Source organism: Wallemia mellicola (genome assembly GCF_000263375.1).
Source record: "Wallemia mellicola CBS 633.66 unplaced genomic scaffold WALSEscaffold_18, whole genome shotgun sequence".
NCBI classification, from domain to species: domain Eukaryota; kingdom Fungi; phylum Basidiomycota; class Wallemiomycetes; order Wallemiales; family Wallemiaceae; genus Wallemia; species Wallemia mellicola.
In genome coordinates this window covers 143,736-162,948 of record NW_006531975.1, presented here as the reverse complement: position 1 = coordinate 162,948, position 19,213 = coordinate 143,736, and the positions used below count along the sequence as shown (strand labels likewise).

General features: G+C 41.9%; 12 protein-coding genes across 12 annotated transcripts; 6 read left to right on the top strand and 6 right to left on the bottom strand.

Annotated features, from left to right (window-relative positions):
- Positions 1–83: 83 nt before the first annotated feature.
- WALSEDRAFT_55149 (DnaJ-domain-containing protein) lies at positions 84–1,447 on the bottom strand (the record flags this gene model as incomplete). The annotated part of the gene is made up of 2 exons (XM_006959578.1): positions 84–644; positions 688–1,447. 2 exons carry the CDS (start codon positions 1,445–1,447, stop codon positions 115–117), a joined length of 1,290 nt encoding a protein of 429 aa, XP_006959640.1. The 3' UTR covers positions 84–114.
- Positions 1,448–1,498: 51 nt separating this feature from the next.
- Positions 1,499–3,465, top strand: WALSEDRAFT_47781 (hypothetical protein). Its single transcript, XM_006959577.1, has 2 exons — positions 1,499–1,676; positions 1,724–3,465. Exons 1-2 carry the CDS (start codon positions 1,623–1,625, stop codon positions 3,431–3,433), a joined length of 1,764 nt encoding a protein of 587 aa, XP_006959639.1. The 5' UTR covers positions 1,499–1,622; the 3' UTR covers positions 3,434–3,465.
- A 48-nt stretch (positions 3,466–3,513) lies between these two features.
- Positions 3,514–5,293, top strand: WALSEDRAFT_61029 (P-loop containing nucleoside triphosphate hydrolase protein). Its single transcript, XM_006959576.1, has 2 exons — positions 3,514–4,196; positions 4,243–5,293. Exons 1-2 carry the CDS (start codon positions 3,541–3,543, stop codon positions 5,255–5,257), a joined length of 1,671 nt encoding a protein of 556 aa, XP_006959638.1. The 5' UTR covers positions 3,514–3,540; the 3' UTR covers positions 5,258–5,293.
- Positions 5,294–5,328: 35 nt separating this feature from the next.
- On the bottom strand, positions 5,329–8,740 carry WALSEDRAFT_65509 (TBC-domain-containing protein; the record flags this gene model as incomplete). The annotated part of the gene is made up of 9 exons (XM_006959575.1): positions 5,329–6,124; positions 6,171–6,382; positions 6,426–7,007; positions 7,058–7,172; positions 7,218–7,580; positions 7,625–7,798; positions 7,845–8,022; positions 8,072–8,144; positions 8,189–8,740. 9 exons carry the CDS (start codon positions 8,738–8,740, stop codon positions 5,329–5,331), a joined length of 3,045 nt encoding a protein of 1,014 aa, XP_006959637.1.
- On the top strand, positions 8,177–10,060 carry WALSEDRAFT_61028 (PH domain-like protein). Its single transcript, XM_006959574.1, has 5 exons — positions 8,177–8,834; positions 8,879–8,940; positions 8,989–9,153; positions 9,203–9,742; positions 9,789–10,060. Exons 1-5 carry the CDS (start codon positions 8,798–8,800, stop codon positions 10,053–10,055), a joined length of 1,071 nt encoding a protein of 356 aa, XP_006959636.1. The 5' UTR covers positions 8,177–8,797; the 3' UTR covers positions 10,056–10,060.
- Positions 10,061–10,133: 73 nt separating this feature from the next.
- WALSEDRAFT_11721 (Co-chaperone Hsc20) lies at positions 10,134–10,574 on the bottom strand (the record flags this gene model as incomplete). Its single annotated transcript, XM_006959490.1, has 1 exon — positions 10,134–10,574. A coding segment is annotated over one exon (441 nt), but the record flags the coding sequence as incomplete, so codon positions are not given.
- Positions 10,575–10,697: 123 nt separating this feature from the next.
- On the top strand, positions 10,698–11,304 carry WALSEDRAFT_40082 (RBP11-like subunits of RNA polymerase; the record flags this gene model as incomplete). The annotated part of the gene is made up of 5 exons (XM_006959573.1): positions 10,698–10,784; positions 10,829–10,926; positions 10,971–10,997; positions 11,042–11,091; positions 11,138–11,304. The coding sequence occupies exons 1-5, from the start codon at positions 10,719–10,721 to the stop codon at positions 11,302–11,304; spliced, it is 408 nt and encodes a 135-aa protein (XP_006959635.1). The 5' UTR covers positions 10,698–10,718.
- A 60-nt stretch (positions 11,305–11,364) lies between these two features.
- Positions 11,365–11,708, top strand: WALSEDRAFT_65505 (U6 snRNA-associated Sm-like protein LSm7; the record flags this gene model as incomplete). Its single annotated transcript, XM_006959572.1, has 2 exons — positions 11,365–11,376; positions 11,424–11,708. The coding sequence occupies 2 exons, from the start codon at positions 11,365–11,367 to the stop codon at positions 11,706–11,708; spliced, it is 297 nt and encodes a 98-aa protein (XP_006959634.1).
- A 20-nt stretch (positions 11,709–11,728) lies between these two features.
- On the bottom strand, positions 11,729–12,268 carry WALSEDRAFT_61027 (nucleic acid-binding protein). The gene is made up of 2 exons (XM_006959571.1): positions 12,253–12,268; positions 11,729–12,201 (listed from the first exon to the last, which is right to left on the bottom strand). The coding sequence occupies exon 2, from the start codon at positions 12,090–12,092 to the stop codon at positions 11,748–11,750; it is 345 nt and encodes a 114-aa protein (XP_006959633.1). The 5' UTR covers positions 12,093–12,201; positions 12,253–12,268; the 3' UTR covers positions 11,729–11,747.
- Positions 12,269–12,304: 36 nt separating this feature from the next.
- WALSEDRAFT_69929 (hypothetical protein) lies at positions 12,305–13,099 on the bottom strand. Its single transcript, XM_006959570.1, has 2 exons — positions 12,444–13,099; positions 12,305–12,391 (listed from the first exon to the last, which is right to left on the bottom strand). Exons 1-2 carry the CDS (start codon positions 13,089–13,091, stop codon positions 12,317–12,319), a joined length of 723 nt encoding a protein of 240 aa, XP_006959632.1. The 5' UTR covers positions 13,092–13,099; the 3' UTR covers positions 12,305–12,316.
- A 32-nt stretch (positions 13,100–13,131) lies between these two features.
- WALSEDRAFT_69928 (hypothetical protein) lies at positions 13,132–13,653 on the top strand (the record flags this gene model as incomplete). The annotated part of the gene is made up of 1 exon (XM_006959569.1): positions 13,132–13,653. One exon carries the CDS (start codon positions 13,132–13,134, stop codon positions 13,627–13,629), a length of 498 nt encoding a protein of 165 aa, XP_006959631.1. The 3' UTR covers positions 13,630–13,653.
- Positions 13,654–13,660: 7 nt separating this feature from the next.
- Positions 13,661–17,402, bottom strand: WALSEDRAFT_20777 (hypothetical protein; the record flags this gene model as incomplete). Its single annotated transcript, XM_006959568.1, has 4 exons — positions 13,661–14,314; positions 14,362–15,059; positions 15,101–17,121; positions 17,170–17,402. 4 exons carry the CDS (start codon positions 17,400–17,402, stop codon positions 13,661–13,663), a joined length of 3,606 nt encoding a protein of 1,201 aa, XP_006959630.1.
- Between the last annotated feature and the right edge of the window lie 1,811 nt (positions 17,403–19,213).

Here is a 19,213-nt window from a genome sequence, read left to right as displayed (position 1 = left end):
ACACGCTTTGAGGACATATGCGGTTCTTGTTTCATCTCTATTTTTCTAATAAGGAAAGCCCGTCACACATCGTCATATACTGATGAAAAATGTTTGACATAGAATAATAGCAAATTAGTACAAGTTGACAGAGTATCCAAGTTCTCTCAACCTGTTACAATTTTCATTCGTCTCTTTATAGACTTTTTCTAGTTTTTCATCATCTTTTCCAATTCCGAAGAAACCAGAGTATCTTTCTATTCTCCTATCTCTATCTTGTAGCCAGTATTTGCACTTCCTGCCTAGCCTCTGGGCTAACAGCTTTTCAACTTCCTTGCTAAATGTCTGAGGCACTTCTTTGTTCTGCGAGTAGGGGTGGTCCCTCCACTGAGATGGGTTAACAAAGTACTTTACATTGTGTGGTGATCCCGTTGTCTTTTCCAGTGAGTAGAATACAGTTTTGTCAAGTGAGAATGCTGGAGGTGGTACGCTGAACAAAGAGCCTAGAAGAGATGGTAGGTAACTTATCATTGTGAAACCTATGAGGATCAATATTGGAAGTAATTGTTGCATCATACTTTGAGGTTGTGCTTGCTGTTGTCTAGGATATCTACGGGTATTAGGGAAACTATTCATTCCTGGTCCACCGAATCTCATAGAGAAGCCTTTGTGTGTTAGTAGATTTCAGCTTGGTGAAATAAAACACACCTGGTCCACCAAATGAACTAGCAAATGGACCACCTCCAAAGGCATTTCCACCAAATGGACCACCTCCAAAGGCATTTCCACCAAATGGACCACCACCCATTCCACCCATTCCACCGCCAAAGAACATATTGAATAAATCTTCAGGACTGACCTCGGACTCGAATTGAGGACCAGCTGCACTACGCGTTCTCATACCTGCGAATGGGTCTCCGCCTCCACCACCAGATCCGAATCTGGCATCAGGATCTGAACCGAATTTGTCATAAGAAGCACGCTTGTCTTCATCTGAGAGAACCTGGAATGCTTTACTAACTAACTTGAAAGCTTCGTCTGCACCTGGGGCCGAATTCTTGTCTGGATGTAGTTGAAGTGCGAGTTTCCTGTAGGCTTTCTTGATATCGTTATCAGAACAAGTCTTCTCTAGTGCTAATATTTCATAATAAGCAGTTGGCTTGCAGCTCCTTACACGCTTGACTAGTGTCTGCTGAGCTGGTGTCCAACCCTTGCTGGGTTCCTCTTTTGGCTGTGGTTTTTCTTGTCTATTGCGTAAGTTATCCTTGTTAGGCTGAGCAGATGAGGCTGTAGATGTACCGGTCTCTCCATTCGCGAGTTTCTTCTCGATATCGTCAATCAAATCAATAGCTTGCTGTATACGCTCAATACGTATAGACTTCTTGGCGAATTTGAGTGCAGATTGTAAATTACCTTTATCGTAATAGCTCAATGCCAAATTTAAAGATTTTCTGGCGTCGTCGCTCATTTGAGCTGATAACAGTTGGACGTTCTACTTCTACAGCCATATGAGCAATAACGCTCATAAAAGAGAGCTTGATTTGTCTGAAAAAGAGGATTCTACAGATTTCAAACAGACGAAAAGACAGCAGAAGAAGCAGAAGAAATCTCATGCAGCTGCACTCAGTACTAACAAACCGACCATGTCTTTCGACTTGAACCAAATAAGTAAGCGCAACAATAGATATGGTATACATGTTAGTAATTGCTCATTCATACACTCTCATTTCTCACACTATCATAGGATATACGTGACTTGGTATTGCATTTAGCTGCAGATGGCCAGAAGAAGAACTGGATGAACGTCATCCATCACTCCAACATACAGCACACCGTGGTACTCATGGTATCTGGAATCACGAGCGAAAGTCTAGGTATCAATAAGCCTGCGATAAATGCTACTCATCCGTTCTCCTTATCAGCAGAGGATGCAGAGGCCAACAAACTTCCAATTATCAATCAGTTATACTCACATGGTCTTCCTGTCAGAGCTCCAGGTGATAGTCAACGTCTCTATTCTCCTGCTCAACATATCCTCAATTCACCAATTCCACCACCTGAGAAGCTCAGACAGCAGAAAGTAGCACAAGAGAAGGCTGGTGTCAACCTCTCCAACCCAGGGAAGCTGTCTCCGCCAGTATTCCTCATCGATATTGATCAGATGCGTGAAAATGCCTATCCTATGCCATCTTGGCTGGGCGACGACGTGCGAGCACTCCCAGATTATCCTTTACCTTTAAATGATGGGATCGAAGACCCACAACCGTTAGATAATCTCCCAGTTGAACATCGCACTACTATACAAGAAGATGGTTGGCTCGAAACTCCAAAATTGGATATATATCCACGTTCAAACAATCCACAAGTATATGGTTTAGATTGTGAGATGGTTATGACAGACCAAGGCTCGGAATTAGCTAGGGTCACTCTTATAGATTATGCAACATCCCAAAAGGTCCTCGATGAATTGGTCAAGCCAGCTGGGAATGTAGTTGACTATCTTTCAAAATACTCTGGTATTACTCGCGAAATCTTAGACGGTGCAGTATTGAATCATGAGGAAGCACAGAGGAAATTCGCAGATTTTATTACACCATCGACAATCCTACTCGGTCATTCACTTGAGTCTGACTTTAAGGCTATAAAACTTCGTCATCCCTGGGTTATCGATACCGCGTTGGTGTATGAGCACCCTCGTAGGATGCCATTCAAACCTTCTTTGAAATGGTTGATGAAGAAATGGTGCGACAAAGACATCCAAAGTGGAAATGATGGACACGATCCAGAAGAAGACGCCAAGAGTTGTCTCGAATTACTGAGGAAGAAGATCCAATACGGTCGGAATTTCGGTAGTTTACCGAACGACATGGAGTCTATATTCGCAAGGATTGCACGGGTGAAGCAGTCACATCTAGCAGACACAAATGAGGATCACAAAGTGGGTGCTTGCGTAGACTATGGTAATCCCGCCCAGTTCCATGGTATGAAAGCTAAGACGAGTATTTCATGCAAGAATGACGACGAGGTGATAGATGGGATAATAAAAACAGCTCAAGATCATGATCTTGTGTACGGTCGTCTTACTGAATTACAAATAGCGCTCGGATGGAGCAACACATCTAATGACAAAGAGACAACGCGCGGAGATTCAGACAACACTATCCAGAGTGCGCCACTTGATTCTGCCTACCAAGCGCTCAATGAGCGGATAAAAAGGTTACATGACGCCCTCAAACCGAACACGGCACTTGTGATAATAAGCCCACATTCAGATCCGCGTCCGTCGCTTGAACTCAACCAGCGTCGACTCGCTTTCCAGGATCTCTACAAAGCAGCAAACACAGATGTTAGCAAAATAGACAAAGACAAAATCTACACTCGTGAAGATGACGAAAGACTATTGCACGAGGCAGAAATAGCCAAATCTGGTATGACATTCTTCCGTATAAAATGAATATTGTATGCATTTTTATAATTATATCTATTTATTTGCGTCTATCTCGTTCTATGACGATGATGTCGAGAGATGCGTCAGTTGAATGTCCAGCCTGCTCTAAGAAGATGAGTAGCGGAGATATAAACCAGCATTTAGATAGAGGCTGTAAATCTCCTCAGAAAGTCAACAAATCGCATAACAACGCTTGGGGTTTCATGAACAATAACCAGACGCCATCGAGTAAAGCGAACAAGAAACGTAAGTCTACTACAACAGCGTCAACTAGCAAGACTGCATTCGCATCTCCAGCATCTGATGACAGCGATCTGGATATAATATCAACTTCACAAAACAAGAAGGTTAAAAAGAAAGACATTCCACCCGCACCAATATTCCAACAAAGTCAATCGAATAGTCAAGGAAACCTTCAGAAAGCCCAGCCTCTCGCTGAGAAAGTGCGACCGAATACACTCGATGGCTACGTCGGACAGGACGACTTGATGGGCGAGAATGGTATACTTCGTGATATGATAGTGAATGATACAATATCGAGTTCATTATTATGGGGTCCACCTGGGTCTGGTAAAACAACACTCGCACGTATTATTGCAAAAACCAGTAGAGCGAAGTTGAAAGAGATTTCCGCGACGAACACGGGCGTTAATGAAGCAAAACAAATACTTGACCAGGCGAAAGCGACGCTGCAGGTTTCTGGAACGCGTACTATTATCTTTGTCGATGAATTACATCGCTATTCGAAACTACAACAGGATATTTTTCTGTGGGTCAGTATCTTTAATCATAGGTCTTGCTTACAGTCCACGTAGACCGCATATTGAAAGCGGAGCGTGTGTCTTAATTGGTGCGACAACCGAGAATCCCTCTTTCAAAATCAACAATGCGCTCTTATCACGATGTCAAATTTACAAACTTGAGAAACTGACAATGGAAGCGCTCACGCGGATGCTCAGCAATGCTCTCACACATTGGAAAGTCGCCAACGAGGGTTATGACATAAACGCGCTCGTTGATGACGATTTTGTAAGGTATTTGGCAAGTATAAGTGATGGTGATGGACGCGTCGCTTTGAATAGTCTTGAGATGGTTCTACGCTCAGTCGAAATTCGTCGTGCGTCATCTTCTGCAAAACCCCTAACGAAGCAGGACCTCATGGGCAGTCTCAAAAGATCTATAGTTTTAAAGTATGACCGTGATGGCGATTTCCATTACGATTCTATAAGCGCATTTCACAAATCACTCAGAGGATCCGATGTTAATGCTTCTGTTTATTGGTTGGCGAGGATGCTTGAGGCTGGTGAAGACCCCCTCTACGTTTGTCGCAGAATGGTTGTAGTGGCTTCAGAGGATATTGGCATGGCTGATAGCTATGCGCTGACGCTTGCGACGGCAACATACCAAGCTTGTCAAGTTATAGGCATGCCTGAATGTAGAATTAACCTCGCACATTGTTGTGTATATCTCGCTGAAGCACCAAAATCGACCAGGAGTTATGAGGCATACAACAAGGCAGTCGCGGCTGTCAAAATGTTCCCACAATATCCTGTTCCCTTGCACCTCCGTAATGCTCCAACGAGGCTAATGAAAGATCTCAACTATGGGAAGGACTACCTCTATAATCCAGCATATGATCATCCTGTACACCAGGAGTACTTCCCTGATGAGATGCCACAGGAGGCGAGAATAATGGATAAGCAGGAGAAGGCACACAACGCACTACTTCTTGCAGAATGGGAGCAGGTCAATGACAAGAAGTGGGATGGTAATACCTCCTCAGCATCCACCAACGCACCCAAGAAATGTCCAAAAGGTCTAGGAAGATGAAAAAAGTAAATATATGTAATTATAGTCCATCATTACAAAGCAGTCATGTACAAGATATTATTATCATTTTTTTAAATTCTTTGGTCTTTGTCTACTGGTGCATTCAAAATCTTCTCAGCTTCCTCTGCAACTATTGCATGCTGATCATCAAGCTCAATAGCATCAACTTCGTCGATCATGTCATCATCTTCATCACTACCAATTGCGAATTCACCACCTGCTTCTTCATCATCATTAAGGGATTCATCGAAGTCTTCATCATCATCTTCGCGTTGGTCAATTGCGAATGCTTGACGATTGGCGAGTGCCTCTTGTGCTGCTTTGATAGATGCGAGGTGTGATTCACCATTGTTCTGATCGCCCTGACTAAGTAGGGATGTCTCTTCTGGCTTCCTTGTCTTCTCTTCCATTTCTTGTTCTTCCGCTTGTCCGATATCGGATCTCGACCTGCTGAACCATGATGGTGTCGATGACAAGAGATTTGCCACTCCACTGACAATACTACTGTCCTTCTCTTCAGGTGCTGGTCTCCTCTTTTCCTCAATCTCAACCTCGCTATTGACTCTACCGAATGATGGTCTGTAGATTACTTGATGTTTACCAATAGATTTACCAATTTCGTCCGCTATACCATTCAATATTTCCTTATTATCCTTGCTAAATATCCCACCAAGGATGTTACCTACCAAACCCGTACTGCCAATGCCAATGTCGTCTAATGTTGACAAGTCGATAAGTGGTTGGTCAATAGCAGATTGAGGTACGTCTTCGAATTTGAAACTCTGTCTGAGATCTGTATCGAAGAAGGCTTCGAGGAGTTCATCTGCCAGACAGACCATTCTGAATGTGGCCAAATTAATGTATGGACTGTAAGGTCATTAGAAAGGATTATCCTCACAGACGTTCTACCCACTCATGGTTGCTAACCTGAGGTGATCCAGGCACACAGTTGTCAGATACCTCTGTCGCGCTTAGAGGATCTTTTTGACTTGGTTCATCGTTTTTGTTCGTTTCTTTAACTGCTTGTGGTTGTTCAATGAGGCTATCGGCATATTCGAAAGCATTCGTCATGAATTTACTGACTGCTCCGAGGTAAGCGTCGCCAGGTTCAGCACGGAATATAAACTGTATTGCGTTAGAGTAAAAACTTCAGGAATGAGACACTCACTAAGAGACTCTCAGAGAGCTGTACTAGCTCATCTTTAGTGAGGTAACCGTCATTATCTGAATCATGTAGATTGAAAAACCATTCAATGTTATCGAGCAATCCATTGAACATAACGCTGTCTAACCCCCTCACGAGATCCTGTAAACCGAGTGCATCACGTCCAGTGTAGTCCCAGCTCTTGAATAACTTCCTGTATATTTCATTTTCAGGAACTGAACGTACAATACGCTCTTGGAAGCCGTTGTTGATGATTTTTTCATCACGAGCCCATGTCGCAATATCAGATAAGAAAACCCTAAAAGTAGCCAAATCAATTACTGTTTCAGTTCTATCTGAAAGTTCTTCATTTTCGCGTAATTTCGATGGGGTTGATGGTGGTAATGCTGCCAAAGGCGTTGGTGTTTTACATAAAGCATAGAAGAAGTGATCAAAGATTTTATTCACTCCATCAGGTCCGAACCTGGCCTGGTCTTTCAGGTTACGTATAGCTGAGCGCTTTGAGAACAACTCGATGGATTTCACAATACCAGCCCTGAATCTTCTCCTCTCTTCAATGATAGTGTCATCGGTGATAACACTGAACTGTGATTACGTTTAAAGACCATTTCACAACAGTAATTATCACAACTCACCTCTCTGAATGCAACGACTAGGAGTTCTGAAAAGTTCGTAATGTTGAGTACCTTTGGATCGGTTGAGTTTGGCTGTACTGGTTCTTCAAGACTAGCGAAGTAATCTCTGAATATACTATCATAATGTTAGAATTTAGAAAATTCGAAGGTTTATACCCACTTCAAGACCATTCCATCGTCAGTCGCATCGATAAGCTTAGCGTAGTTGACTTTAAGGGCTGCGAGACCGACTTGGAAAAGAACTCTTGGTCCGAATGCCACAAAGCAATCGATAATCCTAAATGCAAAGACGAGTGGCATAGAATTGATGTAAAGACTCAAAAACCATGGAAGTGATGAAACGGAAAGTTGGATATCAGATTCAACGAAGTGTTCATGCAAAGATGGCATGGTTCTTTGGACGAGGTGTTCGAAAACCTTTTGGTCGAGTAGTGTACCGTACATCGATGCACTGTAGTATCCGGGTAATATACGCGTGCATATTTTATCCAAAAACCAAAATGCCTGCTCTTCTGACATATATCTTAAGAGTATGAGAATCATTTCCATAAAAGACATCTTACTCACATGAGTAGGGCCGCGACGAGGATGTTCATTGCCTGACAGTATCCGAGCTCCTGATTACGCCAGCTATAAGCAGTTAAAACCCTCCTCAGAGCGGCAATACCTGCTGGGTCTTGGTATGCGCCGTATTCAGGGAGACTCCTGTTAAGGTCCTTCTCGATCTCGTCAGTTGCCATGCTGGGGAGTGTGAGTGTGTGTTTAAAGAACGCACGTGTAAACATACCTCGATTGTCCATCGTGTAACTCAAGAATGCGTTGGTATTCGCCTGGATTCGCAAATCGGTCGTATATCGAACCAGAAAGGATTTCCCACATTTCACCACGGAGTCTTGAAGGCAGACCGACTTGTACGAGTCTGATGAATTGAGGGTATCTGACGAGAGTGATGTTGCGACCATGCACTTTTGTGAGGTTAGGAGGATATATTAAATGAAGGAAGACAAGACGCACATCTAAAATACTCCTTCCAGAGACGTAACTTTGTCTTTTCTCTGAGTTTCTTTGGATCGCCTGGATATTTAAACTGAAATGTCTAAGAGGGGTAATATGTCATAGGTAAGGACCCACTTGTACACCCAAACCGTGGTGATATGTCTTGTCGTTATCGTTATCATTATCGTTATCTTTATGGTCAAGGTCGTCATTATCGTTATCGTTTATTTCCTCGCCGACGAGTCGCTCAGAGTAACAACCCTTGGCGAAGGCCTTAACGTGCTTCATTTGGCTAAGCTGTTCGCGCAAGCTATGCTTCAGATGATTGCAGAACTCATCTGAAGTTGGTTTTAGAGTGTTTAGTTGCACTACAAGTTTAAGTCCATGCCAGAGTATGAGCGATAATGCGAGTGTCCCCGGTTGGTTGATAGTTGAAAGTCTCTCAACTCTCCTAATAGAATACAAAGGTATATTTGTAACGCAGCTTCTCTTATCGTAAGACTGAAAGCATAGAAAGCTCTTAAAAAGATAGAGATTCCCGCTGAATACCTGGCCCGTACCGTGAACGCCGAACGTCGCAGCGAGTTCTGATAACGGTTCAGAAGATATAGGAAGCCTAAAATAATCAGCTAATAAGTCGTTCTTTGTAGGATCTCTATATCCCCGTAGTATCGTGAGTTGTGACATGAACGTTTAAACGAGAGATATCTCTTGAACAGAGACGACGAGGACTATACATCAAAAATGTCAGAAGATGAACAACAGCAGTATAACAAAATTGGTCAGTATTATATCCTCCTAGCTTTTATCTCTAATAATCCCCAGAGGACGACAAGCAGACGAGAAAGAGAGATAGAGAGACATCAGTAGAACCAAAGGCTGATATCGTACGTCTCTATCTTATAACACATGTCTATTTATCTAATCCTAGGCAGAAATCTCAAGATTCAGCCACTAAACGTGGTAGAACTGCAAATGATGAGAAAGTAAATCAAATTAGGGATAAAGTAGAGGATATAAGCTGGCACAATAAAGAAACTGATAAGAAATCAGACAATGAGGAACCTCCTAAAGTTGTCGAAACTACGGCACCAAAGAAGGTGAATATCTTCCATTTAGTTATTATCAAATGCTAATATAATTCACAAGCAATCATCTTTTGCCGCTTTCGCTAGCACCGCTTCGCCATTCGCGAGCGCGCCGTCAAATGCATCAAACTCTCTAAGCAACAAACCAACAGTCAGTTCGTCGAATGCTTTCTCAGCATTTGCTGGCTCGACACCAAAACCACAAGTTGAGTCATCAGATATATCCTCATTCAATGATAAATTGGCATCCACACAAGGCGAGAGCATCAACTCAGATAACAAGTTGGACCTTAAGCCAGCTCAGATAACAACTGGTGAGGAGAATGAAGAGAATTTACTTCAAATTAGATCGAAATTGTATCTACTACAGGATGAACCAGGTACGAGCAACGGTAACTGGAAGGAAAGGGGTGTTGGACTTTTCAAATTGAACAAAGATAAAAGTGGTAGATCTAGACTCGTTATGAGAGCTGATGGTGTCCTTCGAGTAATCTTGAATGCTGCACTTTTTGCGAAAATGCCGGTCGAGCATCCACAAGAGAAGTTCGTTAGATTTAGCGCACACAATGAGTCAAACAAGCTTGAGCATTATACTGTTAAGGTGGGTTTTTAATTTTTGAAGATCTAGAAAGCTCAGATTGTGTAGTTTAGTAATGGAAAGCTCGCAAAGGAGGCTTATGAGACTATTTTGGCGAACCTGCCTGCTTCCAAAGAGGAAACCAGTAAGGAGAGTGAAAAGAGCGATGAGAAGGAAGACAGTGATGAGAAGGATAAAGAAGATACTAAGGACACCAAGGAAGAAAGTAAAGATAACACTGAAGAAGATGCAGGTTCTCAAGATAAAGAGGACAATGATAATAACAAAAATCACGAAAATGCCGATGAGAAGGTCTAATATCAATATAATCAACTAATTCCCAAAATATACAAGAATACATTAACTTATCATTAAAACATCAATGTTGGAGTATTACAGGTGCTCCCGGCTGCCAATCTTTTGCTGCAGTATCCAAATTAGTTAGATATCTCAGCTTGATAGTGAGGTTCTTGGCGTCTTCATAGTTTTCATTCTGGAAAGCAGCTGAAACGTCGTTGATAGTCGAGTTGATAGCTTCCTTGTTAGTCTCCCTGAGTGATTGGACTTGATCCTCGCTGGTAGCCTCTTCCAGCTGCTCGCGGAGGTCGAGAATTTCCATGAGCAGGTCTGGATCTTCTACAGAATCGGCTTCTCCGATTTCGATGCCATTGAGTTCGAGGATGTATACAGCCCGGCTGAGAGGATGAAGGAGTGTCTCGTAGGCTTTGTTGACGAGTGAGGATGTCTGCAATGCGTGAGCGGCTTCTTCGTCTGACTTGCCAGTCTGTGCATCTGGATGGTAAAGCTTCTGCTTGTTGAGGAAATGCTTCTTGAGTTGGAGAGTGTTTATATCATAGTTATGATTGAGAGCGATATCACCGAGGATAAGATTGTAGTAGGGTGATTGTGCGAGTGTCTTGTATATAGATCTACTGGTATGTAGCTGTTTTGATAAAAACCTGAAATTTGTTATCATGGATGTTGTGAAAGAACCTTCATCATGGCATTGATCAACCACGAAAGAATTGATACGGATGTACATCAATTTGAAGAAAAAATCCAATTAGTGGGTAGAGAATTAGTTTAGTTAGTGAGCTAAAAGAGTATCAGCTGCCTGGATATGCAGACGATTTGAGTACAGCTACATTCTGCTTGTTTAACGAGGATCACACTATTGGAAATGCATTGAGGTATATACTTATGAAAAAGTTAGTCCTGCTCTTTACTGGCTGTAGCTCTAATCTCGTTGCAGTGGAAACGTTGAATTCTGTGGTTACAGGTGAGTACAACAGAGTATTTCGTTAAGAATCTAATAGGTAACAGTATCCCGCACCCATCTGAACCGAAAGTTCACCTAAGAATACAGATGTACGGTAAGTGAAGACTTGAAGGAAGAAGACATATCTGAGAGATGTTTAGACAATCTGAGTGCTATTGATGCCTTGTATAAGGGATTGGATGATCTCGAGAGTATGTTCAACGAAATAGAAGCCTCCTACAAAACAAACCTCGAGACTGAAGAACACGAGAAGTACGTGACAAAGCAGATGAATCTAAGCGCTGTAAAGGATATGCTTAATAAATAATAGAAGCTGTAGATTGTAATTTATTATTCTTTTCTTTATCTTGTCTCTTAGTTAGCTACCATGGCGGATAAAGTAGGCTATAGCTTGCTACACTCTCAGATCGCTTACAAATAACCCAGCGCTCAGATCCGAGCAACAAAAAGCCAAAGAAAGAAGCAATCTTGGACCTGTCACGCTTTGTAGACCAGTCGCTGAGGTTGAAGTTCCAAGGCGGTAGAGAAGCTACTGGTATTCTCAAGGGATACGACCAGCTGATGAATCTAGTGATGGATGACGTTGTTGAGATACTCCAGGACGGCTCTAGTCGCACCCTCGGCTTGGTCGTACTCAGGGGACCTGCTATTACGGTGATAAACCCTTCAGATGGCTCAGAAGAGATCGCTAATCCGTTCACGCAAGAATAATGTACTAATATTTAAAGGTAAAAATGATAAATTGCTAGCTTATAAATCGTTTATATCTACATCTGACTCCTCACTGTCGTCATCTTCACCTTCTTCCTCCTGCTCACCGAACTCAATCTCACCCTCGAGGTCGTCATCGCCGAATGCTTCGTTCTCGTTGATGCGAGCTTCACTTGGGAGTTCACCGTATTGCTTCAGTGCTCTAGCTTCGTCTGGGGAGTACTTGTGGATAATATCTGCCTTCTCGTCTTCGAACTCACGCAAACTGAGTAGGACGATATCGCCTGCACCGACCCAGACCTTCTTCCTCATTTTACCTCTAATGTGGCCCAGTCTCTTGACGCCGTCGAAGCAGCTGGCTTCTAGACGTCCATTTCCTAACATTCTACTAACTTGGGCGTATTCTTGTCCTTCCTCCTTAAAGAGCAGCTCTCTTTTGTCGTTCTCGTTGTCGTTCTTTCCACGTCTGCGGTTCTTACCGCCCTGTTATTTATTAGGACGCGAGGCTCCTTAGTTCACACTTTGTACTCACCTTTCCTTTATTTTTTGGCATTACTGTTTATAAGAAAGATAGCTCCGACAGCTTTCAAAAAAATCTAAAAAAATCTTCAAATCGTCAATGTTTTTATATAATTATACATTATTTCTGCATTTTTAGATCCTTCCTTTATTATTTCTATGTACTGTCAAGACTTGTTAGCGACATCATCATAAAGAGAAGACCCGTCTACTCACAGTCTCTTGGTTGAAATTACCCAGACTCTCAGATATAGAGAGCGCCTTGTTGGTCGTACTACTAAAGGTAAAGCCTAGGAGGTGTACAGACGTTGCATCGGCTTCCTCGTAGCTTGATGGATCTAAGACGATAACATCATCTATGACGGCCAAGGAAACACACAGTAGAACACCTGATAGTGGAATATTCGCTGCAAGTGAGGCCATGATCGCTCCATTGATTGCAGCAGCTTTCTCGCTTATCGGTATTCTAAATGGTGGTGCAGAGACGGCTTCTTTGACCATGTAAGTTGGTGTTTGGGGTGATGAGAGCGTCTGCACGACAAATCTCACTAGACTTCGTGGCAGCTGTTCTCCTACTACGACGCTAGAGAGTGCTCCTTCAATCTGATCAGCTAATTCTTTGTATTGTACACCTGTTACGTTATTTATTGAGCGGAAATTTACATCTATAGTACATCTATCGACTATCTCATCCCTTAGGTTAGCTTCAACTGGTCCAGTTGCAGATCCTAGTACTTCTACATCCCCAAAGCTAAATCGTACAGCACCATCCACTCGTGCATTACTCTCACGTGTGCAATTTATCTCACGGACTTCATTAGGCGTCCTCCCGTCTTTCCTTATATTTCCAGCTCTGAGCGACATCGACGTTCTTTTCTAAGATGCACCTTTGATTCTAACAATGATGAACCAATTTACTAGACGATTATTCAGTAGTACATCTACAAGAGCTGTCACACGCCCTATATCCAGACCAGATCCACTAAAAAATGCGAGCAAATTCACTTTAGAAGATGGTTCAGAATTCATCGTGAGGCCACCACCAAGCAGCGCAGAAGCATACGTAGACGCTAATAGCGTAGTTTCACCATTATTAAATAACAACACTCCTAGAGTGGATGCATCGAACGCACCTAGTCTCCATTCACGCAAGAAGACATTGAATTTTAACTTATCGGAGGCAGAAATCAACGAAATTAGAAACCTTCGCTCGGAGGGTCATTCAGGTAGCAGTCTAGCAAAGCGGTTCAACTGTAGTTCTGCCTTTGTCGCTATGGTAGCCCCAGCAACAAAATCAGAGAGACAATCTCAAAAATTGGCACAACAAGCTCAAAAAGACGCATGGGGATTTAACAAGAAGCTTTCACGTGCAGAAAGACAAAAGAGAAAGGAATTCTGGTAGATTTGATATTGTTATTTTTACATGTTATTTTTCACTCATCTTCATCTGATATAGCGACTTGACGACGTGTTCTGCGCGTCGTGCGTGGAGGTGGTGCTGATTTCTTAGCTCTTCCACGTGGTGCTTTTGCTTTTGGCTTGATTTCTTCTTCTTCGTCAGACATTTTCATCGTGTTTTCACGGGATATCGGCTTATTTGACTTGCTAGATGGAGCTTCTTGTTGTTCAACCTCGCTCGCATGTTCATGCTCTCCGTTTCCAACATTCTCCTTTTCTTCCTCGTCGTCTGATTTGAGCGAGTTTTTGGATATGTGCACTGAGAGCCTCTTCGATTTGCGTCTTTCATAGCGTTTATCTCCAGCTGCACGTCCAGCCAAACGCGCTTCTTCTTCACTCTTCGCTTTGGCTTTCTCGAGAACACCCTCGAATTCTTTAATCTCGTTGTCAGATTTTGTAGCCTTATTCGAGCGTGCTTTTGCAAGTATCTCAGTAAAGCGCTTATAGACGATTGGCTCGTGTAGTTTATCCTGGTAGTACGGCAACCCTTCTATCAAACGCTTGAATGACCTCTCGCTCTTAAACGGCAAGAGTGAAAGACAGAATGCAACATCACGCCATTGTTTCTCCTCATTTGCGAGTCTAAACCTCTGACAGAGTTTGTCGATGATATTCTCCGCTTGCTTTTCCTATATGTTGTTAGTTGTGTTTCGCGAGAAAGTAAAACCCAACGAACCTTCTCAATGAACTTGAAGATAAACTTCATCGTGCTCTTGAATGTCTCCTCGTCTACAGCGTGTACGCCAACAGAGAGATGGGAAATAATATCCGGTAAATTGTTGTACACTGCATTGTCTTTTGTCGACAATTCCGTGAAGAACAACTTAGCGAGATCAGATATACGAGATTCAGTATCATCGAGACATTTAGCCATTTCACCTAGCTGACCCTTCACTTTAACCATTCCATTGAGAATCAAGTGTGTGAGTACCATAAAGGTATTTTTCTTGACGACTATCTCCTTATCGCCCAGCCCAGCGTAGAGTTTATCACTGTTCTCAACTATCAAGTTAGAGAAACAGATCGCGATATCACCCAATGCAATGACAACGTTGCAACGAATTGTCGGGTCTTGGGCTGTCTCGAGTATTTTGAAGAGTAGAAGGAGGTGTTCTTCGCAAAATTTCGAACTGACACACATAAATTTCGAAAGTGAGAGCGTAGCAGCTGCCCTCAACATCGGGAAAGAGTATTGGCGAGGATTGTAGCAAATGTGAGCGAGAATTGGTCCAAATATAGCCAAGAGACTGTTTTCCCCATAAAGCAATTCACGTTCCTTGACAGCCGCAATACCATCACCGATATCATCTTCTGCATTACCTGCAACTTCGTCGATACCCTCCGCTTGCTTCTGCTTCATGCCTTTTTTCGAATCTGATGATGTTAGCCATGTATTTTTGGATGTATTTACTCACCCTTCTCGGCATCTGCGTCAGCTTTGCGTCGTTTGAGTTCCCTCTCGACGAGCTCGAGATACACGATGTGTCTGATTGCAACATGGCCAACTGTGAAGACAAGCTGACTTAAAAGGAAGGCATTTCCTATTACTTTGTCACTCTCTTCATCAGTTTGCATAGCATCACCTTGAGTTTCTGCAGTGAAGGCTTTCTGAGCCATATGCTTGATCATAACATTACATAGGATGTCAGGCTGTTCTCCAAGGACATAAATCGCGTTTATTGCCTGCTCTGCCATACCAAACCACGCCTGGGAAGTTGTTGGATGCTCAAGTGCTTCCTGCAACCGTCTGAAAATTGGTTCAGACATTGGTAGACGAATGGAGGCATCCTGGAGTGATCCCTTCACTTTCTTTACTGATCCTGAAATTCTCTGTAAGGCTATGCAGGTGTATCTCGCCAATGCAAGGTCGGCCTTTCCGAGTGGACCGAGACCTATCTTGATAAGTGTGTCTATTCCATCGTGTACAATATCCGATTTGGCAACAGCCATCATACCTATTATGATGATCGCACCTCGACGCTGTGCCTTCGGTATATCCTTCTGTACTGAGTAGACCTGCCAGAGTTTATTGATGACGTCGGTATGTATACCATCGGTGGACATAACGGTACTGATGAGTGCCTCAAGGGAGGTGAGCTCCGCGAGGGTTGCGTTAAATGTCAGTTGGATGAGGTTTTTGCATATCCGTGATACTTGCTGCTGAGGAGTCATGTTAGGGTCAGAGATAGGATCAAGGTAAAGTGATTTGTAAGTGTCAATTACACGGGCCCTTACACCTTTGACTTCCTTTCCGTCTTCAATGACGGTATTATCCTTTGCCCAGATAAGGTGAATCATCCTCCTTACACCAATTTCTGACGATTGAATGCCATATTCATAACCAACTCTGAAGAACTCAATCGCTTCGAGTACTTCTGATTTGTTAGTTGATGAGAGTAAGGTTGCGATTGTTGGTGTAGCCTTCTCGATCAATTGTATGAACTCTAAAGCGTCGGCGTAGTAGGATCTCGTCAAACGCAGACGCGCAATTTGGTCGGAGTCGTGCTGTGCCATATTTTCAGCAGCCGCTTGGGATTTACGAGCGAACTTTTTTGATTTACGACGATTCTCGCTGCCTTCATCTTCATCCATTTCATTCTCGTCCTGCTGCTTTTCATCATCTAGTTTTGGAGCTATGGTGGCCAATTGGGTATCTACTGACTGTAGTCTCTCCATCCACTCCTTCTGATTGAGGCGTCCGCCATGGAGCATACCATATGGATGGGTTAGAATGAGCTTTATGATGAGTGACGTCGCATTCTTCCTCACAGTTGAGCTCTTATCGCTCAGATGTCTGATCGTACTTTCGAGCAGCTCGATTCGTTGCTTCGGGAATTTCGTAGGTAGCTCAACTAATTTCAAGTATGTCTGTATTACTTTTGACCGTACGTAGCTGTTATTGTCAAGGAAACGGTCTGTGAGAACAGCAAAGAAAGACTGGATCTGCGTTTGTTGTGATTCCGTATCAGTGGATTCGTCGTTAAGTGTCGACAAGTGAGTGATAAGTATACCAAAACACTCAATGATAGCATTACGCATTGTATATGCGTCACTATCAATATGCGATTGTAGGAGAACGACATGTTTGAGTACCAGTGCAGGCGACAGTTGAGTCAATTTGATAATAAACCTGGAAAATGACCGTGGGGCTTTCAAATCAGCTCCCGAGAACGTACGGTTGGAAACATCCACTAAACAGTTGTGCGTTAAGTCTGTCTCATTGAACTGATGATCGAGGTGACTCAAAAGCTCGGCCATTGGCTCACCAAGATGTTCATAATACTCAAGATTCTGTATGATAGATGTTTGGGAGCTGAAAGATTGTCCATGGGATATTACTGATATAGCGATAATGTTGAAAAAGATTGACTTGATTTCTGCTGATTTTGTGTATTGTTCCGACTCGAAAAGCAACCAAATTGGTTTCGTAAAACAACTTAAAGATGTCAGATGGAGTATAAAAACGCGTTATATCAGTACATACCTAACAAACGTGTCCTTCTCTACACTATTCCCCCACAGTTTCAAGATAGAAGTCTCGTTCAATAGTTTGTACACGCTTCCGTAGGAGGAAGACAAAACATTGAGCCAACTAGTAAAGTCATTCTTATTTAATCCTTGTAATTTCCCGAATTTGATAAGAAATGCGTGTATTAAATAGGCGAGCACTTCTAAACTGAGTTTATCTTCGCTCGATTGGGTGAGAGACTGTACCATAGCGTCGAGAAGCTTGAGTGATTGCTTGGCTACTCCATTGTTCAGTCGCTGTATGTATCCCAGCGTGTTCGTGAGTAGTCTCTCGTCCTGAGTGATCGAATTGTTGAGAATCTGCTCAAGCAAGAGCTCCTCGCTGAGATCATCATCATCGTCGACTACAAGGTCATCTTTGTAGTTGTTGAGCGTCTCTATAAGATTGAATTTTATCATCGTCGCGTCGACGCGGTCGTCGTATTTGATAAAGATAAATGTGATGCAGAATATAAAAAATAGGAAATAAATAAACAGAACATGGACACAATATATTCTATAAAGATTTATATTTATTCAAATGAAATACCTTCAAAAGTGCATATCAACAATCTTAAGTAGATACGATTGACCGCGTTAATAAATATATCATCTATAACCGGTTTTCTCTCTCAACATCTGTTTCTAGATTAGCTAGATATTATTATTACGTTTCTTGTTAGATATACATAAAACCGCTTATAACTATATTAGCAATAGATCAAAACCACTCATTCCTAGATTAACAATAACTCTGGCCGCGTCTTTTCTGGTGTCTAATGTAATAGAATGTATGGAAGAGAAATAATTGTATCTAAGTCTTTAGATGTATATAGAACAGTACAGGACGACTTAGCAAAACGTGAACTAACGTATTTAGCCAAGTTTACGACTGTTATTGGAGTCTAGCCCTAGTATTAGGCGCCACTTGTACAGCATAGTCTTTGTATACTCAGCATGTAAAGTACTTATACCAACGGTTTCTATGCTGTAGGTATAATAGCTGCTTTATCTCGTGTCTTACCGCTCCAGGTATAATATTTGCTACTGTGAGATTAGCTGGAACAATAGCTGCAGTTATTTCTGGAAAAAGCTTCGAAATGCAAGTTCATATCTTAATTTCGTATCCTGAAAGTCTACCCTTACAGAAAAAGTCAGGTTCGTCAGGGTGACTAGTAAAACTAAGAGAGAAGCGCTTCGAGTGGTGAATAGATATTGCCCTGGTATAGCTATCTCAGACAGCCTTCCTTCCGAGTGAGGTCTATTCTAAGAACGTTTAAAGATATTTATGGAGTTATTTGAGGCTTTCCAAATCAAAACTCGATAATTTTGTTATTGAGTCTTGAATGAAATTAATGTATCTGCTAAGCTTTCATTCAATGTCATACTTTGCTAATCTTCCAATTATTCTGATGTATTGGCGAAAGTCTACCAATTATATAGGAGTATGTTGATGATGATGCATATACTGATTTTGTTGATCCACGATTGAATGTTTAGCAAAATCTTTATTATGGTAGGAACGGTTTTAACAAGAAAAATCACGAGTGATCAGCCTAAGTCTCCAATTTTGATAAATATTGAATTGCTCTAACTTTTATTCATCTGAATTTCACCTAAACTATATTGAGATTGTATCTAAAAAAAAAAAACAAGGACTAATGTAAAATAATCCTAATTCATACGGTGAACTATATTATATTATATTTGCTGAATTGCTTTAAAATATAATTGATAATTTTACTTAGGAAAATAAAGTACCAACCAAGATGAGGTCAGGTAAGGAAAATTTTATTCAAAATGAAGGAATTCTAGATATCAAATTCTGCAAAGTTGACATTTAGGTTTTATATACCGACTAATAAGTCTAATATGATTAATCGTTGCTAAATGTATAATAAGACATTTACAAGATAAATTCACGCATGACATCATATATTTCCTTTGTAATCGTCATTAACTTGTCATTATTTCATTCATAGATTATATCATTAATGGTTTCTCATTTTCTTATATATATC